General features: G+C 36.2%; 1 protein-coding gene across 2 annotated transcripts in view; it reads left to right on the forward strand.

The window, feature by feature from the left end:
• The window catches only part of qin (tudor domain-containing protein qin), a 544378-nt gene that overhangs the window by 449590 nt on the left and 72733 nt on the right, over positions 1-22055 (forward strand). For both annotated transcript variants that reach the window (XM_090401282.1, XM_090401283.1), the window contains 2 exons: positions 1982-2121; positions 13230-13462. In XM_090401282.1, the coding sequence (XP_090257408.1) occupies positions 1982-2121; positions 13230-13462 (373 nt within the window). The remainder of the gene's footprint in view (positions 1-1981; positions 2122-13229; positions 13463-22055) is intronic.

Genomic DNA, 22055 nt, shown 5'->3' on the forward strand with positions numbered 1-22055 from the left:
CCAATCAAATCCAACAGATACTTGACTCTTATGTTCCTATTCCATACATTCGAGGAATCTCGGAACCTATAGGTAGAATTCTGAAAAAGTATCAATTGATTCAAACATATATTCCTATCAACAAAATTTCTTCTTTATTACCTTCTACAAAGGATAAACTGTCTTCTCTATCTTTGGCTGGCATTTACCAAATACCTTGCGAATGCGATGTCTCTTATTTTGGACAAACTGGTCGTTCTTTGGAAAAAAAGAATAAAAGAAGATCAATATTATATTGATTATAACAAACCTCTGAAGTCTGGTCTGGCGCAGTAACAATTGTATTTTAATAGGTGATCTACCGAATGTTTTGCTTGTATTCCATTCCTGTTACTGTTACAGACACTGAAGATGTACTATTAATTTTAGTACGAAATATCTGTTCTTTTACTAATTAAAGACGTCACTGAGGTTTTTACGTGTTACTTTATTATTTAATTACTATGCCACAGGTTCCACTAAAAATCAATGGTTTCAAATACCAAATCTGAGTAAAATTTATCCCATAATAACTGGTATACAGATGTCACTTAATAATAACAATAATTGGTTAATTTTGTGTCTTTAATTTATAACTTAAGGGCTCCATGTGATGAAGCATCCATGCTGATATATTGTTCCCAGCAAACCATCTGGATTGATTATTATTCAGATATTTACACTGTAAATTGCAAAATACTGATATTCTGATGTGAAGGATAAAAAAGATGAAATAGGCAAACATGCCCTGTAATAATCACACCAAAATTTTCAGAATACTTGGAAGGTACTCAGAAAATATAATAATAATAAAATAAAACAGTGCTCTTTATCACAATAAATTCCTTCCATATTAGATTACTATAGTTACAGTAATGGATACATTTTCTGCTTTGTATGTGCATATTGTCAATTTTATGGTTATAGTATTTTTTTGAATCAGCAAACTAAATGTACATTATGTCCCATGAAATTATTCTGCATATCATCAGATTACTTCGTGCCATTACCAAAAAACAAACAAACAAAACTATATCTCCATATCCCAGATTCATTGGTACTTTGATTTACCACCCAAATGGTTAATCATATGGATAAATAATATCAAAAATATTCTTTTTGTATCCATATTATATCTATAATATCCAAAGGTTATATTGACTTCTCAAATCCATGTGATTATGAATATTTGTATGTATAGTAAGTGCAGTACAGTTGTTAAAAAAAAAAATTTCTCTCTCTCTCTTACACACAATCACCTTAGGATTTTTCATTGATCAAAACATACACAGCATCATCCTGCCTTATATTATATAATACCAACTTTTCCATTAATCGCTTCACTGCAGTTGTAGCGCTATTAATGGATTAATTGTAATGGAGCATCCTTTGTGTCCAGCAGATGAGAGAGAGAGGGAGGGAGGGAGGGCCTAAAATAAATGACTGGAAAAAGTCTCAAGTAAATATTTTTTATAAAACCTTTTCCATGTTGTGTAAAATGCATGGTATACACATACAGACTGAAATGAACATTTACACACACACACAAAAAGGAACTTGACATACAAGTCTATATATATAAAATATACAAGGGAAACAATAAAGAAAAATTGTAGTTAAACTTATTTAGAGCAACTCATGTGATAAACACATTCTTAATGAATTGCAACGTTGTAGAAGTTAATTGGTAAGCAACTGTTTCTCAAAATAAACCATATGCAAATTTGCCAAGTTTCATGGAGATAGTGCTACCCATACCTGTTGGTAAAACTTTTCTCTGTAACAAAACAAAGAAAAGAAAACAAAATCTGTAAGGTCAACAATATCTGTGAATGTCTCTATTTTTAAACATAAAATACAAACACATACTGCAGCTGATTAATAGCATATATGTTATTACTTGTTTCTGAAACGGCTTCTTACCCTTAAAAATTTTATTGCATTAATGTTATATATTATCTAGGGTGAAGTAGTGGATGGTTCTTTGCCAGTCGATCTTCTTCTGAAAGAAGTTACAGGGGGTGCTCTCGAACCTCTTACTGAAGATTACAAAAGTATAACAGATCAACTTATTGACAAGGGTTTTGCTCTTCCCACTAAAATGTATGTAAATAATTATTCTTAATGCTTATTATTTCTCTCTGGCAAAATTTAACATCTTCATTAATCAGCTGAATTAGTGCAAATATTTATTTTTACTTAAGTATTAAAATGCAAATATTTTAAAAAGTTGACATTTTAAACTTCCACAAAAATAATAAATAAATAACAAAAACTGGTCATGAATGCGGCCAGTTGTGTGGGATAATTTCTGTTGATTAATGAACAATTTCAACTTTATATATGATTTGAGGAAGAATGCCTTTCTGGTAAACTTGTATTGATTGTAATAGTTTGATGAACATTGTCTCTGGAATGTAATAAAGATATAGGGAAACTGTAGCCAATGCATTGTCTCTAATTTTTTTTATATCATTTGAGTTGTGCAGCTAATTAAATTGATATATGAATTTTCATACTATTGATACATTTAAAAGAGGATCAAGCTGGACAAAATAAATAAAAATAAGAATAATTTGGTTGATAGCATTTTTTTTTTTTTTTCAAGTAAATTCTAGTTTTGCTAGAATCACATTTTCTGCATGAGCTTTTGCAAAATTAAAAAAAAAATCTGAGATTATTCACTTCAGTTTGATTGTGGTGCAGTTTATTTCAGAAGCTGTAAAGCATTGCTGAGATTTTGCATTTAAAATTCTGGACCTAATTTCTGTCTTCATGGGTAGGATTGATTATTTGTTTACTTTCATCAGCACCTAATGACATTAGTGAAAATTGCATGCACCTAAACTATAGTATACTGGTATCATAGCAAATAGCAGAAGATCTGATACTCTTTTTTTCCTCTTCTTTATTTTTGCACTTTTACCTATCCTGGGAGAATGCAATGAGATCATGACATCAAGCATTAGCTGTGGAAAAATCTTGAAGCTTGAAATGATTTTATACTTCAGAAGTTGTCTTTATGGTCATTGAGAGGTCACAGTGAAAGATTGGAGAAGAAATTGCTGATCCAGTCACAGATCTGCTAAGTAGACCATAAAAATGGTTTGATGAGCAGGCCTTTATGCTAGACCTGATCAGACACCCTAGAATGCTGAGTGATCACTTGAGTTTCTGCAAACCTTACCACAGCTTGTGTCCAGAGGAAGTCGTGATACACCAAGGATTGAAAGTGGCAAAAAAAAATTATTACTAGTCATTGGTAAGTCCTTGATTTCTCCATGATTTCTAGAACTGAAGTGAAAGCAGTGAGATTGTTATCTTTTCATCTTGTTTTGAATGGGCTGAATGTTGGCTTGATTTCTTGTGGTAGGCTAGATGAAAGACGAGTTGGAAAGGTTGGAAAGCCTATATAGAATTGGTGTTAATACTAGAGTACAAGTTTTGAACTTGGATGCAGGTTATCATGCCTATTCGGGAAACTACCAACTCTATGGCTTTCCTTCTGTTCTTTGCAACTGGGTCACCAGCTTTCTCTCTTATACTCAGTATGTCATGATTGTTTCCTTTATTCAGATTTCCCCACCAGTTCAGAAGTATACCAGGGCTATGTAATTTTATCTGCTCCCTTCCTCCCATACATAAACAGTCTTCTCTCATGGACTTCAGTTATTGTTCCTAACTTTGATGATGACAGTACATGTCATTCCTTTTTCTCATTTGACAAAGTTTGTAGTGCCCAATCAATAGAATCCTGAAGATCTTCCATAACCAATGACCTAAACTCTGGATTGCCTTGCTTTTCTTCAGTAGGATATACTACATCACAGTAAAGCATATGCTGTATTCTCTTATTTGAGATTGCATGAATGATGTCACAACAGCTGGGTATCACAGATAACAGAGAAAAATTTTTCAGTAATGATCCTGCCTAATTTCTCTCAAGAAAGATTGCACATCACTTCTACATTTGTTTCATAATTTACACTCAGACCTCTAAATGCACATACCAGCCACTGAATCCAAAACTTTTATTTAATACCATGTTGGATTTAATACTTCCTTTAGGCTAAATTACAGCACATATGTGATTTGCATAGATTTCACAAAATATTGGATTGCATCTAAATCTTTTTTTTTTTTTTTAATATATATATATGTTGGGCCCCATATACAAGAGGTTGGCTGGTCAACCTATAGTACTTTAGTACTGTATATGGGTAGTGGAATGGGAAAGGAGGAACTTGTTAACATTCGATTTGAAAGCCTGTATATTGTATTCCTTGGGAAATACATCAGGGGGAAAGACTGTTCCACAGTACAGCAGTAGTAGGGATGAAGGAGGAGGAAAAGTAACTTATTCTGTGAGTTTCAAGGTGTACTTTGAAAGGATGTTGGGAGGTGGCTGTACGTGTTCCAATGGGTTTAGTACAGAATGGGGGAATTATTGATGTTGTTTCAGATGAGCATTTTCCATGAAAATATTTGTAGAATATACAAATTGCAGAGACTAAACGTCTATGTGAAGGGGGGGGGGGCGGTGAGTGGTAAGAGATGGATCATTTATCAGTCTAATTGCTCTCCTCTGTATTGAGTCAAGCATTTTGAGGGACCTTTTAGGAGCCCCCTCCCCCTCCAAATGTGAAAACAGTATTCGATAGCTGGGCGGATTTGCAATTTGTATAAGGTTAACAGCTGTTTTGAAGTGAAGTAACGTCTCAAGCGAAAGAGAAAGCCTAGTTTTTTGGAAGCTGAGGATGCAATAGTTGTGGTGTGTTTATGCCAGGAGAGGCCTGATGTCATGGTAATTCCGAGAAGAGAAATTTCATCTTGTCTGGGGATTGGAGTGTTATCAAAAATAATACTGGGGGGGAAATGGTTCTTTTTTGTGGGAAATAAGACAGAACTGGGTTTTACTAGCGTTGAAGTTGACGAGGTTATCTGAGCCCCATTGGAGGGTGTTTTGGAGATCTGCATTATGGGAAGTTGTGGTTGATGTTCTGTGAGTTGTGTAGGGTAAGGTTTTTCAAATGAAAGGGAGAAGTGCAATGTGCTTTCATCTACAAAACTGTGTATTGGGTTGGAGGTCAACTGAAGTAGGTCATTGATGTATAGAAGGAAGAGGGTCGGTGAGAGAACTGAACCTTGTGGGATCCCAGCATTAGTTGGATAGTGGGAGGATAGGGAGCCATCTACCATTACACATAGTGTGCATCCAGACAGAAAGCTGGTAATTCATCTGAAGAAGTCCTGAGACAGTCCAAATGATGGAAGTTTGCTTAGTAAGCCTTTGTGCGAGACCCGGTCAAAGGCTTTAGAGATATTGAGTGCAACTACTTGGGATTCGCCAAATTTTTCCATGGTATATATCCAGAGATGGGTGATATATGAGAGCAGGTTACCTGTTGATTGGCATCAGTGGAATCCGTACTGGTGGTCGCTTAATAGCTGGGTACCTTCGAGATAGAGTAGTAGTTGAGAATTGATGGTTTTCTCTTTAGATAGGATTGAGGTGAGTGAGATAGGGCAATAGTTAGATGGCAAGGATTTGTATCCTTTTTTGGGAATAGGTTGAATATAGACCAATTTCCAGGTTTTGGGATATATACCAGTGGAGTAAGATAGTGTGTACAGACCGCATAGGATAGGAGTCAGTTCTGCTGCACAGACCTTCAGGACAATTGGAGGAATGCCATCAGGGCCAGGGGCTTTTTTTGTGTCCAATTTTGACAACAGGTTTATGATCTCTTTCTGGCAAAAGAATACAGGGGCCATTTGTCATTGACGGTTGTGCGTGCATTGCAGGCAAAGTGTGAAGCTAGGAGATTAGCTTTTTCTGTGAGTGATGTTGCAATTGAGCCATCTGGGTATGATAAGGGTGGGAGTAGTGTAAGGCAAAAGTTGCAACCAATTGCTTTGGCAAGAGACCAAAAGGCATGGCTGCCGCTAGGACAGGCTGCAAGTTTCCTGCTTTTTGTCTGTTCAAATTCTGTTTTGGGATCATTGATGTTTTGTTTTTTTTTGCATCTGTTTCGGGCTTCAGTATAAGCACTGAAGGAGGATGGAGTTCTTAATTTGAGCCAGTTGTGGTATGCCTGTTTTTTCATTAGTACAGCCTTGGCACATCTTTTGGAGAAACAGGGTTTTGGATAGGGGATGGCAGTTCAGAGTGCTGTGGGGAATGTATGTTATCATGCCAGTGAGGATTACTTTGGTGATGTGTTCGGTGCATATATTTGGATTGGAAGACTGCAAACAATAGTCCAACCATCGGAATGAAGCGTAGTAGTCTCGGAGGCTGTCCCATTTAGCACTGTTATAATGCCAGACTACTCTTGTGCAGGTATGACTGTGTAAGCGTTGTTGCATGGGGCAGGAGATGAGCACTAGGTTGTCGTCAGAATTACCCAGGGGGCTCACTACATTCACTGTATATTTGGAAGGGTCATTGGTAAGGAAGAGATCTAGGGTATTTGGGGAGTGATTTGGGTTATCTAGTATTCTGGTTGGCTTGTGAACTATTTGTGTAAGGTCGTTGGTGATGGCAAATATTTCAGCATCTCTGTCTGCAGGATCTGTACAACTGGAAGAGGAAAGCCAGTTGGTGTTATAGACATTAAAATCACCTAGGAGGAGGATTTTAATGTCTATACTTTTGAGGAGAGGAAATTAAAGATCTCGGAGTAGTTGGTGGTATTGGGAGAGCGATAGAGACAGCAGATGAATTTTACTGAGTGGGGAGTGATATTTTTAGCCAAAGAAGGTCAAAGTTGGGCGATTCTAGGTTAGGTGCTCTCTGGCAGGGTATGTCAGAGTGGATATATGTGCACACACCACCCTTGGGTCGAAAGGAGTTAAATAGTGAATAGTTTGGATGGTTGAGATGGATGGTGTCGGGGGGAGGTGAAATTTGAGTTTCTGTTAAGAAGAGTAGGTGTGGTTTGGCTTACTTTAGATGATAGTGAATGCTCTTAAGGTTGGAGTTGAGACCACTGATTTTTGTGTGGTGGGTCTATGGGGCTTTGACCGCAAGAGTCTTGCACGTTCTCTATGCAGTGCCTGCATACTGGTCTCCTTATTGACTGCTAGTGGCGTCACTTGGTTTTTGCACTAGTTTGGTTTGTTTGTAGTCTATGGTCCAGCTTGTGTCTCCATATTGGTGTTTTTCTTCGGAGTTGACGTCTTTGTTTAAAGATTAAGTCAGGTCGAGCACATACACGCGATTGGGGGCAACTGTCCTTTAGCTTGCTATTTATCGCCGTTATTAATTTAGAAGTGTTTGTCAGTGTATCACAGATCACTTTCACTAGACGTGGAAAGTTCCATCCTTTCTTTTGTTTTTTGGGACTGAAGCGATGACATTTGATGATATTCCTGGGATTGAAGTTGCGTTCATCTGCTAGTTTGCTAACTTCTTTTAAAGATTTGCCATTTTCCTCTGGAAAGTTCAGAATAACGGCATTGATTCTCCTGTTCGTTAGCGGGTACAGATGCACTTGCGATCGGCCGCTGGTCATCGAGTATCTTGAGATTTGTTTCCAACTTTCGGATTTTGGACGAGAAATTATTGATCATGTTATTAAGGTGTTTGAGATTTTCAACTCATTTGCCTAGGTTCAGCAGCTGTTTAACAGAAGGAAGGCACATCAAACAGAAGAATGGCTGGTTCAGTTCGATAAAAAGCTTGAGCACTGATTCATCTATTTTCGCACGGGAAGTATATAGCCAGTTGCAACAGAAATCGCACAATATACCTTTTTCCTTTTGGTAACTTCAGTTTCACAACGGCGCTATGCTGACGGGACTAGAGGTAATCTTTCGATGTTGGCCTTTGTTGCCGTCATCTTTACTTCACATGGTAGGCATATCAGGTACTTTCACATGGCTGTTTTTTTTTAATTGAAAAATAGCTGATATGAAGGACTATGGGTACTTACGAGTTGTGTAGAAGTAACTGGCTCCTTAGTACCCTCTGTATTCCGTTTACTGGTTATTTTGCACAAAAAAAGATACTTGCAATTACGATAAAATTTTTGAGCACAAGTTTAAGGAAACTTATTCACAGGTGCCGCCTATTGGGAATGTCTATCTAAATCTACAACATACCAGGCATTCACCAATCCTTAAACTTGCTCAGATTTAAGAGGACTTTGCTCCTGGGTCTGTTTAACATGGCCCATACGTTCTCAATGAGGTTCAGATGTAGGCTTTGTTGGTGGCCATGGAAGGTGGTGGTAGTGACTATCATGCTCGCTAAACCACTGCTGCACATATTTCTTGTCCGATGGACAATAGCATTGTTGTCCATGAAATAGCCGTCACCTGCTGGATAAAAAGTGCATTGCAAGATGAACTTGATCGGCAACAATGTTCAAATATTCCTTGGGAGACACCCTACCTTCAAGCAATACCATGGGAATTCTGTACCAACAGAACATCTCCCACACCATAACACCACCTCCAGAACCTTGAGTTGTGTTTACAAGGCAAGCTGGCTTCATTGCTCATGGGACCCCCACCAAACTATCTGCCTGCCATACAGACATACCTAGTTCTGTATGACTAGACACCACTGAGATGAACTTTCTGGTCATTCGCAGAAATAATTTTTTTCTGTATAGGCATACAACTGCCAGTACTGATCCTCTTCAATTGCTTGTGTGTGTATTTCAGCAAGATAAGGGTCAGAAACAGTCTTTATTAAATGCTTCGATCAATTTTTGCACAAAGGAAGTTCTGTTTGTCTGTACAAGCCATCTCAGATAATAGTGATCTCATTCCTGACAGATTCTTTGACCACAGCTATGCCTCTTAGACGAGCAGTGTGGGTTATATTTCCGCTAATTAAACCTGGGATATCTCACATTTTGAGAAACCTGTCAGCTCTACTGTTTTCAAAATCATGACTTGAGCCAGATGGACACCCACAATAAGTCTTTTATCAACTCCAAAAGTTCCTTTGTTTTTTTCATTGTGATCAACTCTATTGAAGATTACTGATCAGTAGCATTCTTAAATGATTGCCTAGAACAATGATGATGCATGTGATCAAGTAATTTGCATATGCACTGCAAAAGTGACTTTTATGTATATCTGCATAAAGGTTTCTAATTCAGTGGCCAGTATGTATACAATGATTTCTCTTCTTTTGCTGACTTACACCTCCAGCATCCTTGAAACTGTGTGCAATCTTTCTTGAGAGAAATTAGGACTGTATTTTGGTAATTGTTGAAGTTCACAAAGTTGGTCTAAAGATATTTAATTATCTTTACATTTTTGTTTATGTAAGATTGTTAATTATTTAATTAAAAGAGAAATAAAAGATGCATAAAGATATCTTAATTTTGATAAAATTAAATTTGTTAAAATGATATTTGACTATAAGCAAAATATAGTAGTATATTTTGCATACTACTTGTAGTATACAACTATAACTACAAGTAGTTATACTTGTAGTTTTGCTATTGGTAGTTGACTAGTGAGGCTGTTAAGCCTTACCATGCCACATGGTTTAAGTGCAGTGGAATCGATTTTTCCAATTTAGCAGCAACAACAAGAATTAACAAGATATACATGTCTCTCTACATCATTGGAATTAAAATATCTGTAGAAATTTTTTATACTGAGTGCATGAAATTGTCATCAAGTGGAAAAAAAAACTATCACACTGCAACAGTCCACCAACTGAAAACGTCTCTCTGCTATCTGTGATTCCTGGCTGTTGTGACATCATTTACATAATCTCAAATAAGAGAATACAATGTATACTCTACTTAGATGTGAAATGAACAGTGATGGATATGAAAAAGAGAATACATACGGATATAGAGACGTAAAAATCAAATGGATTGAAGAAGAGGGAGAGTCTTGAATAATTCCCTTTAAGAAATAAAGAAAAATGTAGGGAATGAATAGTTTTTGTCTGTGTGAATACTTATTATTCAAGTTCCTATTAAGAAATTAACACCTTGACTGTTGTAATTTTTTTTTTTTTTTAATTGAAGATTAGGTAAAAAGTTATTCTCTGTCAGATCTCTAAACTAAACACTAATTTCTCTTCTTTGGCTGACTTTCACCTCCATCCTCCATGAAACTTTGTGTATTTTTCTGCTCAAGACACTTCTCACTGTACAATTTCTAATACTCTAAATCAGTATTTCCCAATGTTTTTTGGATCATGCCCCACCTCAACACCCCAAAGATTTTGATGCCCCCCCCCCCTTTGCCAACAATGGTGAGTGTTTTGAGTATATCAGTGATGAGGTGACGAATGCAACATCATTTTCTAATTGCCTCCTTGTGGGTCATACACTCCACGTTGAGAAACACTGCTCTAAATCCAAAATCTGTGCACCTGTGAAATACTGCTCACACATTTTGAGTAATATCTCCAAAACCTCTCTAAGATTTCTCAATGCACTTTTCCATACAGCATTTAGTCAGATTAACCAACGACTCCACTCTCACTAATTCACTCCAGCTCATGTAGATGTTTGATTTCTTCCTTGTATTTTTCCTGAGGGTACTTTCATGGACAGTGTTCTACATAACTGGCCATTATTACAATCCTTCTAGGAATGTAGTAAAAGCTGCCGTCAACAGTCAACATTCATTTAACACCCAGCTGCAGACTTACTGAACTAACTTATCTTCTTCCTTTCATTCCATCTATCTCTGTTCTTTGGAACTAATTTCTCCTTCACTCTATGAACATGTCAACATATTCCTTCTTTTTTCTTACTACTTACCCATAGCACTGATGTGCAGTAGTCCTTTGTGACCTGTTGCACATCAGTGCCACGTGAGGTCTGATATTTAAAAATAAGTTCTGATAACATAAGTCATTTAAATATAAAATATTTCTGCATTGAAGATATTTTAACCATCATATATGATTTAAGTGATTTTTCTTGGTTACAAAAAATTTGTGTATGCAAATATGTTTAGTCTATTTTATAAGTTTTTTTAAAAATAAATCTTTGTTGCGTCATCCAAACCAGATGCTTAGCTAGGTTACTGGTGTCCTTGGCAAATTCTTAGCCATGTGCCTTTTTTTGTGACAATTTTGATAACATGTTAAAATATCATTTCACTGGTGCCCTTCTGACAACCACACCCTTGGCAACTGCCTCAATGCCATAGTGTTCCTTTGCCTCAGATCCAACATTTCTTAGAATAATGTATCCTCAAAGGATACCATGATAGTCCCACACAAAACTTCATAACCTATTTCCTACACCATCATTCATTTCACAGTCTTCTTTTTTATTGCTTTTTTTTGTGTGATCTCAAATTCGGGCTGTTGCTTTTCTGTCTCGTGAGTCCAAATCCATCAGTTCATTTTTATTGCTTGTCTTTTCCTTCCCATTCTGACTTTCAATAACCATTTTACTAATCTTATCTCTCTCATTCTACCCTTGAATGAGTTATGTTCTTATGCCATTGGGCAAGTAGGGAGGGTTCTTCATTTTTATGTTGTTTTCTGTCTGATACAAGGTTTTTAAGTATCACACACATGGGGTGTTATGAAATACAACTCATTCACTCACTCATGCTATGTTGAATGTTGTGTGTAAAAATATGGTCTGTGTTGTAGTGGAATTTGCAAAAGAGGATGTGAATGATATGAGCAATAATGGGTAATATTGCAATAATGGGACCAGTTGTTATGGAAGAGGAAACATTGTCAGTGCTTCTAACAGCTAATAACAAAAATGGTGTCTGAATTCTTTGAGAAGAGGAGTGCATTCTGATTTAACATTGAACTAAAAAGCAAGTTCATTCCAAGATTGAATACTTTTTAGTGAACTCTCCTAGATAAAACTGACAAATGGTATCACAAGTGAAACAGTTTATTGTTTAATTGATTAACTGAATACAGCATGAGTGAAGATCAGTAGTACTTTTGTACTATGGACTAATCCATAGTAGGAAGTGCAAAACACTAATGGAACTAATGTTCAGGCCACCTATAGGAATATGCAGAACTTAAGCAAAGTATGGTTAACCTGCAGCAGTTGTAGACACCATCATTCTGGATAAGAAGACATAGAAAGGAGCAACCTAGACAGCTGTAACAGGCTTATAATCCCCTATATCTGCTTTATAAAGGCTTTTCATGCTGAATTGAGTTAGTCTCTGTACAAAATTCATGGTTCTGCTTTGAAACTCAAGTTTTTAATTCTGCAATATAGGTGACCTGATCTGAAAATAAAGTTCACAAACAGTAGGCTTTAAAAATAGGATTAAACCATGCAATTGCTTTATATGTAAATCTCCATATAAATCTCTTTAATCAGCACATTGAAGAGATTTAATTAGAGTCTATTCAGTTCAGTTGAGCGGAACATATTAAAGGAAAGGATGAAGACAATGATTGTATCATTGTAGCAAAATATTGTTTCCAGACAATATTATTGCCTCCTTATGACATAAATAAATTAATGCTTTTGATGAATAAATGATACATATGTGCATTTATTTTATTGGTTTTCAGCATTCTATATATATTTAATTTTTGTTTCTAAAATGAGACTTAAGTAAAATTAGTAATTTAAAAAATTTGCCTCCAAAAATGTTTTTCCTCTATAAACATATACATATATGGCGAAGAAAGTTATTTGATTTGCATTGTCCAATATGCATTAATATTTCTAGGAACTCATTCTCAACATAAATTGATGTCAAATTTCTTTCCTTTTTTTTTTTTAAAATATCATTATTTCACAGCCTTGTTTATGCTATAATTTTCCTAGATCTCTTTGATTCCAATATTTGATCAGATCTTGCTTCTAATCCAGCTTAGCTTAAATTTGTTTCAAACTGAATTCTTTATGCAGTTATTGAAGGAGTATCTACTTCAAGTAAGCATTTTATACATATATATTCCACTGTTTAATATTCTAGAATTAAGGAATCTTTTAACTGTTACTCAACCATAAAATTTTTCAATTATGATTTTAAGTTTCCTTCTCTTTATTGCATCTTTCACTATGTATAAATTTAAAATACATAATTATGTGCTCACAAACTTTCTTTTCATATATTAATTATATTCAGGTTAACGTTTGTGTACTGCTATTGATTTTAGAACTGTGATTACTTGATGACTTACTATACTCCCACCTCAAAAATGCCATCCATTTGTTTATAAGTTTCTCATTTACATATTAAATTGTCTGAAAATTATATTGATGCTTTTTTTTCTGCAGGTATTCTAACAATAAAAAGCTTAGTTCTGGTGCTCAAAAAAATCTTAATCCGCAGCTAGAAAACAATAAAAATAAACTTGAAAATTCCGTTGCATCTGTTAATAAAGGCGACATTCCTAGAAAACCATTCACCACCTGGCTCCCCCCTGTGCTACCCAAAGAAAATATAATTAAAGTGATGCCAACACATGTTGGAGAAGATTGTTGTATCTATGCACATCCAGTGGAACGTGGTAAGTATTTCGTTCATAAACATTTCTGGTCATGTTTATCATTATAGTGTAAGTACTATTTATTCAGACATGTTTGTTTTATAATCATATATTTTATAAAGTTTAGAATTAAATATATACAGTAAACTCTCGATTTAACGAACCGTTAGTGGCTAAGGGTTGTCCGTAAAATCGAAAGTCCTTTAAATCATGAATCTCGGAATACTATTGAAAATAAAACACTTTCAGTGGTACAGTAATAATATATTTTAGTGAGAACATTTTTATGTAAATTTCATTTTACTGAGGATTTGGCTTGAAAAAAAGCATCAAGTTTCAGTTGCTTTCCAATTTTATACTGTTTCTTAACAATTAACGAATGAAATTGCTGAGAATGTTTGTGATAAGCAATCACGTCTGGATCTGAAGATGCACCTATGAATGTCGAGATGATGTCGTCCATGTGTTTTCTAACTACCGATAGTTTCGGACCAGCTGGAACTGCTTCTTCCTCATTGTCAACCTCCTGATCACCCCGTAGAACATCTTCAGTAATCTCTTCCTGGCTGAGAATTTGGTAGACTGGATCACCCTTGTCGATGTCTAGCCATTTTTCACTGATATTATCACCATCTCGCATCAAAGTTTCACAGAAATCAAAGGTTTCAAAACCTCTGAAATCGTATTTTGGTTCACTCCCATTCAGTAACTTGATCCAGCCATTAGCCAATGTTGTAGTCTATCTCCTTCCAAGTGGAAGCTAAATTAAAGATGGCAGACTTGATGTTGTATGTGCGCAAATTTTGAAGTGTCCTGGCTCCTCTTTTATCTTCTTTGGGATTGTTTTCGTTTTCCAAGACAACCATAACCTCTTCAAGAAACTACTTCTTATACAACCTCTTCCAGGCAACAATGATGCTCTGGTCTATAGGCTGTATTATAGAAGTGGTGTTTGGAGGAAGGAAGATACATTTTATTCTTCCATTCCTACACCAACTTCTGAGCATTAGGATGGGCTGATGCATTATCAAGAAGTAAAACAGCTTTTACATCTTCAGGAGAGATACTACTGAAACAAACCACATGCAAGTGTGCGAACAATTACGTACAAAATATCATGAATATATGCGAATATATCTGAAGACACAATTTATAAACACTGCCAATTGCTTCCGATTAATCATAGTATTATTTATTTTTTATTATTAATTATTTCATTATCTGTATTTATTTGTCAAACTTTGTCCGTTAAATCCGTAGTCCGTTGAATCGGGGTCCATTAAATCGAGAGTTTACTGTTACTTTTTTTTTTCCATCATCATCAATTTCCTGATAAATAGCCTCAAGGGTTCAGGCTACTATGACAGCAATCACCATTCATCATCGCCATCTCGCATCCAAGTTTCGCAGAAATCAAAGGTTTCAAAACCTCTGAAATCGTATTGTGGTTCACTCCCATTCAGTAACTTGGTCCAGCCATTAGCCAATGTTGTCGTCTATATCTCCTTCCAAGTGGCAGCGAAATTAAAGATGGCAGACTTGATGTTGTATACACGTAAATTTTGAAGTGTCCTGGCTCCTCTTCTTTGGAATCGTTTTCGTTCTCCAAGACAACCATAACCTCTTCAAGAAACTGCTTCTTATACATCCTCTTGCAGGCAACAATGACTCCCTGGTCTATAGGTTGTATTATAGAAGGTGTTTGGAGGAAGGTAGGCTAATTATGTCAGGCTACTACGACAGCAATACATGACTGAATTCACATTATTATTAATTTCCTGTCAATAATTTTTCTCCAAATTAGTTTATCACTTGTGAGCACTCCAATATTGTGTGTCTAACATTTCGTCTCTTTCCTTCCATCTTGGCATCAAAATGGATGCCCTGTTTTGCTAACCTTTCCTCGCCCATGTATTTAAGTGACCAATACCACCTTAGATTAATTCTCTCACACATTCTTTGAATGCAAAAAGGGTCAAGTTCCTTTGTAATATCTTTATTTTTAATATGATTCTGCCATTGATGCATTCTGTTCACACTCCTAATTTTTCTCAGAATTCTCATATCCCTGGTCTCTAGTCTTTGATCAAGTCCTTTATTTCTAACCCAACTCTCACATCAGATGTAAACAAGGCAATGTTTGAACACTGTCTTGTGTGCTACTAGTTTGGTGTTTTAGCTGACATATCACTTATTCAATATAAATTTATTTAAATGGCTCTCCACGATACCAGTTTTGCTTATTCTGTTGTCTATTTCCAAATTTAATTTGTCATCTTCACTAAAAACTGTTCCTAAATAATTAATATATTTAACTTGTTTTATAGATTCTACATTGAGAAAGAAGTCAAAGTTTCATATGTTCCTTCCTGTTTTCATAGTTTTAGTTTTTCTATTTTCTGTTGCTAATTTTCATGCCAAATTCATTGCAGCTGTTATTCAATTGAGTTAGAGAATCTGGAAAATTTTCACTGGGTGTGTTTGGGAATACATCATCATCTGAATAGATCTAAATTTAATATCTGCAGTTCTGATATCAGGTTTTACATCAAACAATCTTCCTGTGTTTCTATCATTTCTATCTGCTGACTTACAGCTTAAATAGAGACTGTTGCTTTGTACAATATTCCATTTACCCCATGTAATTGTAGTGTTTTGACAAGGTTTTCTCTGGGCATCTTGTCGTATGGCTTTTCCAGTTCTACAAAACTGAAGTACAGATCCTTGTCATATTCCCATGATTTCTGAACTATTTGCTAGAGTGAAAATCTGATCTCGAGAACATCTATTTGGCCTGAACCCAGCTTGTTCTTCTCTAAGTTTCTTTTCCACAATTTTTCTCAGCCTCTTTTTTCAAGTATGCTTGCATAAATCTTACCTGGAACACTTAGTAGAGAAATTCCTCTGTAATTCTCTTTTTTTATGGATGGAAACTATGAGATTTCTACTCCAATCATCTGAAATTCGACCATCTGACCAGGTTCTCTGAATTATGCAGTGTAGTCACCTCAAAACTTTTATACCTCCATATCTAAACCTTTCATCATCATCATTATCATCATGCGTATCAAGGATTTAGGCCTAGCATAGAATGTTCCGGCCTTAGAAGTCATCGTTTAACGGGACGTCCTGGTTTTCTTTTTCCTAATGGCTTGTACTTTAAGGCTTGTTTTGGTAATCTTTCTGTTTTCATTCTTTGAATTCGTTCCATCCATTTATGTTTATATTTTTTAATTTTTTCTATTACTGGTTCTTGGTTTAATCATCATCACCATCATCAATTTCCTGCCATGTTCCCTCAAGGGGTGTACAGGATATGATAGTACTACATGAAAAAATTACATCATTACTAACTTCCTATCTACAATTTTCCTCCAAATCAGTCTGTTACTTGTCAAGACTCCAACATTATCAGATCTTATATTTCTATCGTCTTTTAGACGATAGAAATATAAGGCACTTTGTACCGTATCAATTAACCTATATCTTGGTCTTCCTCTGGGTCGTTTTCCTGCCAACCTGACAGAGAACACTTGTTTTGCTAATCTTTCTTCGCCCATTCTTTTAAGTGACCATACCACCTGAGATTAGCTCTGCTAATGCATTCCTGGATGCTGACAATGTCAAGTTCTTTCATAATATCCTCGTTTTTAATATGATATTGCCATTGATGCCATCTGTTCATGCCTCTAATCTTTCTCAGGACACTCATATCTGCGGTCTCTAGTCTTTGGTCAAGGGTTTACTTCTGACCCAGCTCTCAGATCCAAAAGTTAAAACTGGTTTGAACACTGTCTTGTATATAGCTAATTTAGTGTTCCGACTAATTTCTCTCTTATTCCATATGAATTTATTCAATTGACTTCCCACCATACCAGCTTTGTTGATTCTGTTGTCTATTTCTATATTCAATTTACCATCTTCACTAAAAATCGTGCCTAAGTTCCTGAAATGTTTTACTTGTTCCACAGGTTCTCCATTCACAACACAGTTGCCATTTTCAATGATTCTGCCTATTTTCATTGTCTTTGTCTTTTTATTGCTGACCTTCATACCATGTCTATTACAACAGTTATTCAATTTAGTCAGAGAATCTTGCAGACTTGTAGCAGATTTATTTAGAAGTATGACATCATCCGCATAAAGCAGAGCTGACATTAACATCTCCAATTCTGATATCATGTTTAATACCACTTTCCTTCATAATGTGATCCACATAGATAATGAATAACAGAGGGGATTATGTACATCCTTGTCTCACACCAGATTCAACATTAAACCATCTTCCTATACTTCCTTCAGTTCTAATTGCTGACTTACAACTCAAATAAAGACTAAGTATTGCTTGATATAATGCCCCATTGACACCATATAACTTTAGCGTACTGAATAGCTTCTCTCTTCGCACCTTGTCATATGCCTTTTCCAAATCAGCAAAACTTAAATACAGATCTTTGTTATATTCCCATGCTTTGTCGACTATTTGTCGTAAAGTGAAGATCTGATCCTGACAGCCTCTATTTGGCCTGAATCCAGGCTTGTTCTTCACCAAGCTTTTCTTCCACAATTTTTCTCAACCGTTTCTAAAGTATACTTCCATAGATCTTGTCAGGAACACACAATAGGGAAATACCTCTGTAATTCTCACATTCAGTTTTATTTCCCTTTTTATATATGGGTACTATGAGAGCTCTACTCCAATCATCAGGAATTCGTCCCTCTGTCCAGGCTTTCTGAACTATGCAGTGCAACCATTGTAAGACTTTTATACCACCATACTTCAACATTTCTGGTCGAATATCATCCACTCCTGCTGCCTTTCCACATTTGAAGCCTTTGATGGCTTTTTCTACTTCAAGTATGGATATGTATTCCTGACTGCATGCCTGCTGGTTTTTACCACTGTGCTGTCATCACTCCCTGTTTCATTTAGCAGTTTTCAAAGTAATTACTCCATACTTCAAGGATATCCTTTTCTTCCGTTTTCATGTCACCTTTATCATCTCTAACTCCTTTTACAGCACTCTTTCCTCCATTCCTAAGCTTCTTTAACAACCCCCAGAATATTTTGCCACCTTCTTGATATTTATTTTCTATATTCTTGCCAAAGTCCTCCCATGACTTTTGTTCAGCTAGTTTTATACAGTGTTTAGCATTCTTGAATTTGTCTCTGTATTCTCTAAGAGCACAAGCTGACTTATTTGCCAGGAACTTTTGATATGCTTTCTTCTTTTCCTTCACTGCCTCTTTAACTTCCTGTGTACACCATGGAGTTCTGATTTTTCTATCCTTGCAGACAACCTCACCACATACCTCTCTGGCTGAATCAGTCAAGGTTTTCTTCAAGGCTTGCCACTGAATCTCTAATGTTTGGTTCCTGTTCTCAAACTCTTTAATTTTTTCTTCAATAATCTTTGTGTATTTTAGTCTACAGTTCACATCTGAGAGCTGCTCAAATTTTATTCGCTTTAAAACTTTCTTACATGTTATTCTTTTCAATATGAAATTCAATTTTATCCTGCTCAAGACTAGTGATCACTTCCAATTTCAAATCCTCTGTACACTCTGGTGTCCTGCACCAGGGAGAAAACATCACTATGAACAATAACATAGTCAATGAGACTTTTCTTATTCCTAGCCTCTTCTCTCCATGTGAATTTGTGCACATTTTTATGTTGGAACATGGTGTTAGTAATAACCAGTCCATCTCCTGAGCAGAAATCCAACAGATATTTGCCATTATTATTAGCTTTGCTCTTTTCTCCAAATTTTCCCAAAATATTTTTGTATGTCTCACAATCATTTCCTACTCTGCTATTTAGATCCCCAACAAGGACCAACTTTTCCTTTTTCATTGTGTCAGTTGCTTTTTCTAAAGTCTCAAAAAATTCCTCCACTTCTACCTTAGTAAAACCTTCTGTGGGACCATAGGCTCAAATAAGTCTCATTGTCCAGTTCCCCATTCTCATATATGTCCACATTACTCTACTTGAGACTGACTGCCATTCAAGAAGATTAGCCTCGTATTTTGTGTTGAATACTATGGCTACTCCTTCTTTTCCTTGATTGTCATTGCCTGAATATAACATTTTGTAGTTATTGCTCAGAAAGATCTCACCAGTTTTTGTCTTTTTTGTTTCAGTCACCCCTATTATGTCGATCTGGTACTTATCTAATTCCTCAGCTAGCTCCATTTCTTTTCCATTCAGGTTTCTTATATTGATAGTACCAATCTTTAACTCTGGTGATGTTGAGTTGGGGTGTGTTTTCAGATTTGTTCCAGAGAACTGACTTTTCGCTGTTCACCCTGGTTCCCTGGCGAAAACATCGGGGGCCTTGTTTAACTGGGCGACGCCCCAGCCAGCATGAAATTTTGTCATGTTGTACCATCATTTTTTATTTTGGTTTAACCAATAAGAATACAATTTGGTCGGCTAAATCCCAAATTGCCAGCCCATCCTCGTTCGTTCAGTATCAAAGTAGATACCCAACAGGGTGCACCACGAGAAGGTGAGGATTGGACATTAGGTCAGAAGCTATGGTCGGCTCTCCACATTCCTTTAAAGGCTATGTGGAGGTCTCCTCTCCATTATACAGCTTTGACCCTTAAGCACCCCTCTTGGTTTAATTCTTTCATAATTTCTTCGTTTCTTTTCTGATCAAATAGGGTGTACTTTGCAGTTTTTCTCATAAACTTCATTTCTGCTGTTATTAATCTTTGTCTTTTTGTTTTATTGTCAGCTGCCTTTCCACATTTCATGTTTTTGATGGCTTTTTCCACCTCAAGTATTAACATGCTAGAAAATTTTCTACTACTGTTTTGTCACTTTTTGTTTTGTTTAACATTTTTTCAAATTAATTACTTCAAACATCTAGAATATCCTTATTTTCAGTTTCAATGTCACCTTTATCATCTTTCTTTTCTTGTATGGTACTCTTTCCTTTGTTGATAAGCTTTTTTCAATAGTATTCCAATTATTTTTCCACCTTCCTAATATTTACAGTAGAGAACAAATTAATCTGAACACTCGTATTTTAAAGAAAAATTTTAATTTTGCAAGAAAATGAGTACAAAAATTATTCTCCAATGTTACCTAATATTTTATATGTGCTTCTCTGTTCCTAATAAGTCCATTCATTCACTTAGAAATGGACTCTACCAATGTAGAACACATTTTTCTTATTTATGCATCTCAAATCTATACATTTATAATGGATTGTATTAATTATTATTATTATTCAGGCTTTAATGGAGTCGAAAGATTCATTGTGGGAGGTACTTCCTAGGAAACACAAAGTCTATCATGCCAATCCTTGAACTCATTGACCGTTCTTGCTCTCACCACTCTATCAGGCAATGCATTCCATGGTTCCACCACCCTCCATGCAAAGAAACCACTCCTAACCCTCTTACTCACAGCTTCCTTTCATAACTTCCAGGGATGGCCCCTTGTCATCTCTCCTTCCCGCTGCTCCACAAAGTGAAAGACCTCGCCAGTGTCCACCCTGTAACTGCCTCTCAACAGTTTAAAAGTCTTGATCATATGACCTCTCCTCCTGCTATCCACCAAACTCTGCAGTCCACATTCCCTCAGCTGATCCTCATAATCAACATTGCACAGTCCTGAAACCATCTTTGTTATCTGCCTCGGCACCCTTATGCACAGTTAATTTATCCCCTTCAAATTCTGGGGACCAAATTTGAGAATAATAGTCTAAGTGTGGTCTGATCAGAGTATACAACAGAATGATAACTCTTCTATCTCCGCAGGTCAGTGTCATTCTCATTATTGCAGCAATCCTCTGGGTTGCCTTCACCACCTTTGCAATATGCCCCCTGAATTTCACTTTTCTATCAGTCATCATCCCCTACATCTCGTATCCCTACTTTCTCCAATATAGCTCCTCCAATCGAGTATGCAGCCTCCCATCGACATATCCAAAACTTCTAGACTTTACATTTTCCTGCATTAAACGGACATCTGCCCATCCACCGTTCATTTGCCCATCTGTCTAATTTATTCAAATCCTCTTGCAGGGCCTACACATCTGTACTATTACTAATAACCCTTCCCAACTTCGCATTATCTGCAAACAACTGAATATCCCTTGTAATCCATTGACAATGTCATTGATATAAAGGTTAAACAATACAGGTCCCATTAGTGAGCCCTGTGGAACCCCACTTGTAACCTTCTGCTTCCTTGATATTGCCCCACCATACACAACTCTCTGATACCTATCAGACAGCCAATCATGAATCCAGTTGACTAACCTAATCTAAACAAGGGATATTCAGTTGTTTGCAGATAATGCGAAGTTGGGAAGGGTTATTAGTAATAGTACAGATGTGTAGGCCCTGCAAGAGGATTTGAATAAATTAGACAGATGGCCAACTTAAATATCAGCTTATAATGTGGCACCCTGTTAAATGCCTTTTGCAAAATCCAAAAAAATAGTAGTGTATGCCTTTCCTTAATCAACTGCTCTTGTCACTTTATCAACTGCTCTTCATCAATAGCTGTGAAAGCTATTGATGACACACACAAACTGGTCTATAATTAGATATACTTCCAGTCTGCTACTGTCCTTATGCAATGGCACTATCTTACCT

Source organism: Typopeltis vanoorti, chromosome 12, assembly GCF_054136105.1.
Source record: "Typopeltis vanoorti isolate ZY-2024b chromosome 12, IOZ_Tvanoo_1.0, whole genome shotgun sequence".
NCBI lineage: Eukaryota > Metazoa > Arthropoda > Arachnida > Uropygi > Thelyphonidae > Typopeltis > Typopeltis vanoorti.